The sequence below is a fragment of the Quercus lobata genome, chromosome 8, assembly GCF_001633185.2.
Source record: "Quercus lobata isolate SW786 chromosome 8, ValleyOak3.0 Primary Assembly, whole genome shotgun sequence".
In the NCBI taxonomy this organism is placed as follows: domain Eukaryota; kingdom Viridiplantae; phylum Streptophyta; class Magnoliopsida; order Fagales; family Fagaceae; genus Quercus; species Quercus lobata.
The window spans coordinates 8500875-8510093 of record NC_044911.1 but is presented as its reverse complement, the minus strand read 5'-3'; the positions used below and the strand labels follow the sequence as shown (position 1 = coordinate 8510093).

Here is a 9219-nt window from a genome sequence, read left to right as displayed (position 1 = left end):
ATGGATATGCGACAAATAAATGAACATGGCACTAGAACTACTCTAGAAACAGGGTGCCTATGTTGACAAGTTTTACCCTCCTCCTTACCTTATTACCAAAAAAAAAAAAAAAAAGTGACCCTCCTGTTCTTGTGTTTAATATGTATACTAGAAGTTGGCTGAGTTCCTATGTAGAAATGAATATATTTATTTAATATTTTTGGATAATCCAAACTTTAGAGAATAATAACGTGACCGGTTATCCCTTATTTCTTGAGGGTATATAAGTTTTAGAAGGAAAGCTATTCAAAGAGGACATGTACGGTAGTGATACCATTAACTTGATGGCTAACCAGATCTCCTTCAATATTCAGGATCAAATTATTATGGTCAGCTTTCAATTGTAATTCCAGATTTGCAAAGAACACCAAAAAAAGGTCAAAAACATGGTGTATGATCTAATTGAGTTGATGTTAAGAAAATGATTTCATCAAATTAATGTTGGTTCATTTTCTAAAACCTAAATTTTGATGTACAAATTTTGAGAAACAAAATTATTAATTTCTCACTTTGGTAATCAACAAGTCAATTCTAAATAAAACAAGAGCTAAAAATAAGACATACTGCATGATCAAATGGAGTTGATGTTACGGAAATGAGTACATCAAATTTATGGTGGTTCATAAATCATAAATTTGGATGAACAAAATAATTTTGAGAAATAACATTTTATTAATTTCCTACTTTTGACATCAACAATTAAATTCCAAATAAAACAATAGCTAATAATCAAGACTAAGGTTGCTTTCTGATCTCCAATGCCTGGCTTTCTCAAATCCATTAACGTAATTCTCAAAATCATCAATGGTTTGGTCAATCTCTTCTTGTGTGTTCATCACAAAGGGTCCAAACTGCACTAGTGGCTCACCTAATGGTTCACCCCCAACTAGAATGAATCTGAGAGGTTTGGAGGACTTGTTCCATACCTCCAAGCCATCCCCAGTTCCTAGCAGAAGAAGGTGGTGAGCTGCGGTGGGTGAAGATTTTGTATTGCCAAAGATACCTTCACCTTCCAAGACATAGATAAAGGCATTCCATGATATTGGTATTGGTTGTTGAAGGTGAGCCCCTGGTTTGAGAGTGAAGTCCAAGTACATAGTTGGGGTCCTAGTGTAGATTGGTGATTTAGTTCCCAAGGCCTCGCCCGCTATAACTCTAACCTTAATCCCATCTTTGATGGCTTCAGCAACATCCTTGCTCAGAATTTCTTGATACCTTGGTTCAATCCTGTGATCAAACAAAATTACAACTCAATTAGATGAATTTTGGATTTTTAGGCAGGTCTACATTGGCAAGAAATTCATGCGAGAGTTTTGCCTTTGAAAGGCATAAAAATACTTTCAAAATTTTAATATTTGATCACTGTCACTAACCCACAAGAGTTATTCAAATTTTCCTAGAAGTTCAAAGCTAGCAGGTGCTAGTATCATGACAGAAATTAACTTATCCACCATGGGATATGACTATAAAGGCAGTTGTTTAGGCTGACCATTTCTGGCTGGTATGCATACACACCCTATGGTGCATTTCAAAAGCACCTTTGGAAAAGGTTCAATGATGACGAATCATCGTAGTAGTAGGAATCAGGATGGGAAAGTTGCATATTACTTATTTGACTATTTCATTGAGTGGATAGACCTGCCATAATATTCTGTTTTGTTTTTTGGGAGGGGGGGACTATGTCCCATAATATTCTGGATTAAAAAATAACCATATAGTGACATAAAATGTATGCCATACTCATATCTATCTCTATGGTTAGGCTAACCTTTAGTGAGTGGTGTACTTACATTTTATGCTTGGAGGATAGGTTGATCCACAACTGTAGGCCCTTTTGGGTTCCCTGGGCGGCAGGCATTTCTGAGTGAACAATACCTCTTCCTGCAGTCATCCATTGCAAGTCACCGGCTCCTATTGTCCCTTTGTGCCCCTCAAAATCTTCATGTGTGAATGATCCCTGATGACACAAACAATTGAATTTCCTTCAACTTAAGGTACTTGCAACTCACCTCTAAATAGTTCAAATAGGGACCCAATTAATGAAAGCAAGTACAATAGGTCGTATTTCAATCAAAGTGTATTACTAAATGTGAAAAATGTCTTGAAATTTACTGTGATTAGATTATTGACCGTATTAAGCCAAAGTCTAAGGTTATTTTGTCTTCAAGACCTTTCCTGGCAACCACCTGGTGCCTGGAAGGTCATGTCAACCTTGGACAGTTGTAGCATAGTGAACTGCATGCCTCGGGTCTGACTGGCTGACCAATAAAAAAAAATATGATGCAAGACAGCTGACAAATGCCAACGATGTAAATCTAAATGTTACCTTGGAAATTCCATTATTAACGAACAAGTTGATAGTTGAAACTTGAAAAAAAAAAATTTTAATATTTTTAGTGCACGGAAAAATGATGTTCTTTTTTTCACATTTATGGTGGGGTTTACCATGAATGTGAAAGGAAGGAGTACAATCCTCTGTACTCTAGAAGCATTTAAGAATTTCTTAAAACTTAAAAGTTGATACCACTGAATCCAAGGGTCATTGACTTAAAATGTTATTCATATTTGAAAAAAGCTAATACCGGCAAAAATTTATACAACTTTTGCCATAACTTGTCACGTTACGAGTTGTGAGTGGTAGTATCTATTCAGCTTATAAACTCAAGATATTGACCAATCAACTATATATAATATTTTTAGTTGAGAAAATATCTTGGATAAATTGAGATTAATAAGTAACATAATTATTAATAAATCGACATCTATGGTAGTTAGAAACACGCATATCTTTGTCTTTCTCTATCTCATTATTAAAATGACTACTGTGTGCCCCCCAATCATTTTAAACGTGGAATATGACATTTTCATGTTAATTATAACCATAATAGACAAATATCAAGTATGCTGTGGGTGTTTATGTATTTCTTTTTTATTGACATATATGTAAATTGAAGTAGTGATTATTTTTAGTTTGCTTGACCAAAAAGTTTGCATACACACAGGAAAAGAAAGGCCATGAGCTGCAATGGCCAGTTGAAAATACCTGCAACATGTAGGTCACTGTCTCAAACCCTGCAAAGAGGAAAAAAGAAAAAAGAAAAAAATTAGAATCACCTTATGTTTATCCCAATTCTCAACAGTTAGATTTTAAATATTTTCAACGAGACTAAAGGTCAATAATCAAACCTCTATGTGGATGATCAGGAAATCCAGCTGGAGCAGTAACTGCAAAATTCAACAACTAACTCTTAAGAAAAATGAAACCACATGTATAGAGACCCAACATGTTTTCATGAAGCAACAGAGGAAAGCAGAGACAGCCCACCTGAGAATTCATCGAGTACAAGAAAAGGATCAAAGTATTTCAGCTCAAACCTGCAAAAAAAAAAAAACCAAAACACCCCATTAATCCAAACCTTCAAATTCTTCCAAAAGTTCATTCCTTTAAGTGAAAAGAACACCATCTAATTATCACTCTCTTACCTTCCTATGCTCCTTCTAACAATGGCCCCAAGTCCCTCATGTTGTGGTCTGGCTAAGAATTTCCTCACCACAAGACGAGGTTCTTTGAGAAGATTACAACTTTCTTTCTGGTCATGCATTTTTTTTTTTCTCTTATGTGTCGACTTTCAAAAAAATGTAAATTTTCTCCAAATGTGTGTATCAAAGTAAGGCATTTGATGCTATATATAGGAAGAGAGGGAGAGAGAGAGAGAGAGAAAGAGAGATTCAATTTGGCTTTGGAAGGTCAAAGGGAAATGTTGGCGGCCAAAGCAAAGGTAATTGCTTGTGCTCTGGGGACTTTTTGAATATATTCCTGTGCATAACGTCAGCATAGCGTTGTGTTGAGGTAGCCTTGGATCGTGTATCCTAGCCGTTACTTGTGGCACGTGTCAGCTCATAATACTTTTTTTTTTTTTTTTGGGTGTGTGCGTGTGGGGGTATTGTTAACAAGTGTTATGAGTCACATGTTAAAGATTAACAAATGCTCAATTATGACTTGTAAATTTGTAATATACACTTTTCAAAAAATAAAATACACAAGTTATTGATTCATTGGCTTATACGTTGTTGTTGTGTTATTATTATTATTATTTTTTAAAAATAAAAGCTAGCATGTAACATACGGATGGATGCATTTAAAAATAAATACATTTTTTCAATCATAAAAATATACACAATTGATTGACTTATTAAAATTCTTGCATAAATTTAATACTACTTATAATCATTTTTATTCTAATTTTTAATAAGGTAGAAAGTGTGGTTATTTTTGTTGAGTAGATAATGTAATTGATTTTTTATTTGTATATTTTATTAATATTGAATTCTTATTATTTTGCAATCATTAACTCACTCGACACAAATATTAAAAAACTTTAGTGAACACATGGCACAAAATTAGCCCACAATTGATATCTAATTTGAAATTTAATTGAATTTTCTCTTAGTGTTGACTTTATATATATATATATATATGTGTGTGTGTGTGTGTGTGTGTGTGTGTGTGTGTGTGTGTACGGTTTTACTTTATTTTTTAAAAAATATATTAAAACATTATTTAATAAAATATTAAATGTATCTTAACCACCGTCCTTAGGTCATTCATATATAGGCTTGGCTTGGGTTTAGTGCATCCAATGTATTAGATCTATTAAGATGATGACATGTGCAAGCTTTGCCCTACGTATATATATAGTCATAGACACACAAATTTTCAACAATTGAAGTAAAATATTATAATTAGTGCATAATAAAAGTGATATTAACGATAGGTTTATGTGAAAATTATGATATATCATTTACAACTTACCATCTTAAGCAAAAATTTAGGGGGGAAAATTGTGTTTAGCTTAACTCAACACAATCTATTTAACACACCTTTTCACAATTTATTGAAGTCTTACAATATTATTGGCAAAAGAAAAGGCAATGATGACATTGTTTTATGTTCTTACCAATCACAACTTGTCAGGTCAATAAATTGTAAAAAAAATTAAGAAAATATTAAAGCTTTTATAAATTTTACTACATAAACTAATAAACAAATGATAGCAACAACATACGTGATTTGTGCACTTCAAAAAAATTATTTTCCCAAAAAAAATTTCTTAACTTGGCTAATTGTGATCTTCCCCCCCCCCCCCCCCCCCTTCCTCTTTTTACTTGAGAATTTGGATAACAAAAATGATGGTGATGATGCCCATTATTTTACTTCTCCCAATTTTAAGTTATAAGATTCTAACCCTAAATGTCACAAAAAAATTGTCTTTTTTTCTTTTTTTTTTGGGGGCAATTGAGTTAGTGAATGATTACTAATTAGGGTAAAATATAGCCAAAACCTTAGAGGATTAGGCTAATACCAACCAAGTTTGAGACATTTCAAAATTGACTAATTTGATCTTAATCACCGTAATAGAAGAGAAAAATGAGTAACTGTTTAGAAACTAAGTTTATTAGTTTTAGAATATTTTAAACCTAATTAACATTATCTCAAATATCAAAAGTGTTGACTATTTTGCCAATTATGATATATATCATGTCTCTATAATACTATATACTTTAAGGCAAAAGCCTACATCAACTAATATTTTGTACTGTTTCCTGCAAAGACGATCTAGACTTAATCCCCTTCTACCAACTAAAAAAAATCCTTCTCCAAAAAAAAAAAAAAAAAAAAAAAAAAAAAAAAAATACTAACTAAAAATTTTCTCAAAAAAAAAAGTACAAACTAAAAAAAAAATTTCTACTTAACTTAAACCGTGGGATAGAAAATATCTCATGAGACGGTTTTATGAGATTTATATTTCAATAATATGTGGGTCCCACAAGTATGAAACCTACCTATCATTAAGATTTATCAAACTTACATATCATTAGACCTAAGTCTCATAAGACGGTTTCATACAAGAATTTTTCACTGAGGATGGGTTTTGTTCATTTTGAATTGAGTCATGGTGGTGTAGAATGTAGATCCAACGTGTAACACGGAGTGGACACATGCAAGCGTCACGCTGATATGGTGGTGGGTCTAAAATCTGATGATGCATATGTTGGCCCACAAGTATGAAAGTTGGACACATTGGATATTCTGCTCTGTTTTTACTTCAAAGGTATGGTTCTGTCAAGTTTCCCAATTATACGTATGAATTTAGTCTTGCTCTTCTATTGTGTCAACTACAAGCATTTTCCTTGTAATTAATAACCAAGCACCCATTAGTCTAAACCTAAGAAAGAAAACATTTTCATATTCCATTTCCAAGCTCAAAATTAGAGCACTATTTTACATTCTAAATAAACAAACAAAAAAAACTTTGTAAAGATTTTTCATTAGTAAATGAAATAAATCCAAGGATAGTATTGCCCTTTGTGCTCCAAAATTTTTAATGATTTCCAGAATCTTTGTTAAGAAATTTAGTTAATGGGAAAAAAAAAAATTCATTCATTTTCTTATGTATTTATCTAGTATAGATTTTGGAAGAAAGTCCTCTCATGACAACATGATGATTGTATTATTAACAAAAACACAGCCACAAATATCTAATATCACATCATTCATAGTGAACAAATTCAAAGTTGAAATTTGAAAATTTTCCATGAATGAAAATGCTACAACGTATTTTGATCAAGACCATATATATTCCTAGTCATTTGCTTGGAAAATGAAACAACCCTTGATTCCTTGCCTACTAACAACTAACTAAAAACGTAAGAAAAAATGCTTTTACTTTCTTGTTGAGGTTTTCTTGTTTCTCTTTTCTTGTTCACATGATCACTTTTGAGTTTTGACTGCATTTCTTTAATTTTACTTGGCATCCAAGAAGTTACATGGAACTTGCTTCGACAACTACTTGCTTTGAAATTTATTTAATTTTAATGATCACAAACCAATTATTAAAATTAATGACATAACTTATATCAGACCTAGCAAATTAATGAAATTAAGTCTCTCTTTTTTTAAGATATACGCTCTTTTTTTCTTTTTTCTTTTTAATTATATTTTACAAACAATATACATTCAATAGAAGAAACTTATATAGGCACCATAAAAAAAATGCATCAATAATCAATATAATGTAAGGTTTTTTTTTTTTTTTTTTAATTTTTATTAAGGGAAAAAAAGTCAATATAAGGTGAGTTACAAGTGTGTTTGGTTTAGGTTTTTTATTTATAATTTATTCAGTTTATGGACAAAAGTTAGGTACATTATATTAAGTTCCTAAATTAAATTCTCATATATATCCTTCTCAAAAAAAAAAAAAAAAAAACTCATATTTACATTTTGTTTTGAAAATAATTGTCTTTGAAAAAGAAAATATTTTTGTATTTCATTACTCAATACGATCATTTATTAGAATTTAATTAAGAAAACCTAAAATAGTGAATTAATTTAAAGTATTGTACCTAAACTTATTTTTTTTATACATATAACTTCTTAAAGTTTCAATTTCCTTTTCAAAGTACAACAAGTATATTTTATCTTTATCAAATAGCCACACTAAGGCTACAAAATCATTATTAATGAGTGGTGTTTGCATTATATGCACAAGTGTGCAACTTTAAGCTTGCCAATTATCGTAAACTAAAAGATTAAATTTGTGGATTCCAATTAAGTCAATTGATAAAAAAATTTGTCCTAAAAATTAGTGTCTCAGTCCAATAATAAAAAACAATTATTATAAATTTTGCCACCAAAAATTTCAAATAAAACATCCAAGATTTAATTCACTCTCCTCTTTGTAACATTGAATTTTTTTTTTTTTTTTTTTTTAAATCCTCGTGAAATTTTGTCTCCATCAAAATTTTATTTTCTTTAGGCGACTTTAATTAATGAACTGAGATTTGAGCCCCGTGAATCTTTGGTGGGTTTGGGACCATATCCATTCATGACATCATGGATACAAAAGCATGACGGTAGAACAGGCCTTGGATAATAATAAAAAGTGAGTTTTGGTCTTTTAAAGAAAAAAACAAAGTGAATGAGTCAAACCATAGATGAGTCGGAACATTTTAAGTATTTAACTGTAATGCAATAACGTTTTGACTTTTTTGAAACCAGTCAGACAGATACTTAATTCTTTTTTAATTATTTTGTCTAAGCATTATTTTAGACAGTTGGATAATCTATGTTCCTTCCTTGCTTCCATGATGATTTATGGATTACGAATGATGATGCTTGCACCCTTTATACCCATTTAGTAATTGCTAATTATGAGAATGGATGAAACTCGAACCCATTTTTTTTAATTTTTATGTTTTCTTTTCTGAATATAAAATGGATAATATTTACTTTAATAATTCGGTGCTTGTGAGCGTGATTTGTAAAGTTAAATTGCAACAGATCTTTACTAGTGCTTTTCCATGAATATTTTATTAAAAAAAAAAAACACTTGAAGAATAAAATTATATTTTATTTATTAAAAAACAAAATTATTGCAGTTTTTCTGGATTCAAAACATTGCTTTGCCTCAATTTTTTTTCCCAATAAGAATTGGTTTCAAGATCATTGTTGTTGACTTGTCATATTTCCTTCTTCTTCTTCTTTTTTTTTTTCTTTTTTTCTTTTTCTTTTTTGATAGGGACTTATCATATTTCTTTGTCATATTGTTCCCCAACTTTTCATTCATAATTTTTGCCATCCTTTTCTTCCTCACTCAAATGAAATCCAAGGGAAAAAAAAAAAATCATATTTTGTGACGAAACAAAAGAGCACAACCAGAATTTAACATTTTCAGCATCAATATAAGTCATAACCCTGTAAAAGGAAAATGAATTAATAAATTGATAGACATGATAAACTAACCAATTATTGTCAAGAATCATATAAGAAACTTCTTAAATGTTTGTGAGTATTACATTGTAATCAAGGATTCAAGAATTTTTTGTATTTCCCATTCTTTCTTCTTCCTCTGTTTTTTTCTCTAGGGTCGGGAATTGATTTCATTAACAAAAACATAGGAAAATAGAAATTTTCCGGGGAGGGAATTCAATGACCTCAAGTCACGGAACAAAATCAAAGAAACAAAAGAAAACAAAAAAGACAACACATTGTGTCAAGGCAAGGTTTCATTGCCACTAAGAGGAACGCAACGCAGCCTTCATGACTACGTTACAAGTGTTGTCTCATACGTAATTTTCAAGACTGACATCAACCCCGTCAATTAAATGCCACCTTAGTTT

The 9219-nt window shown here is 31.0% G+C and overlaps 1 protein-coding gene across 1 annotated transcript; it reads right to left on the bottom strand.

Moving 5' to 3' along the window:
• Positions 1-607: 607 nt before the first annotated feature.
• Positions 608-3805, bottom strand: LOC115954687 (pirin-like protein). Its single transcript, XM_031072607.1, has 6 exons — positions 3523-3805; positions 3365-3414; positions 3226-3264; positions 3083-3111; positions 1830-1996; positions 608-1266 (listed from the first exon to the last, which is right to left on the bottom strand). Exons 1-6 carry the CDS (start codon positions 3639-3641, stop codon positions 762-764), a joined length of 909 nt encoding a protein of 302 aa, XP_030928467.1. The 5' UTR covers positions 3642-3805; the 3' UTR covers positions 608-761.
• Between the last annotated feature and the right edge of the window lie 5414 nt (positions 3806-9219).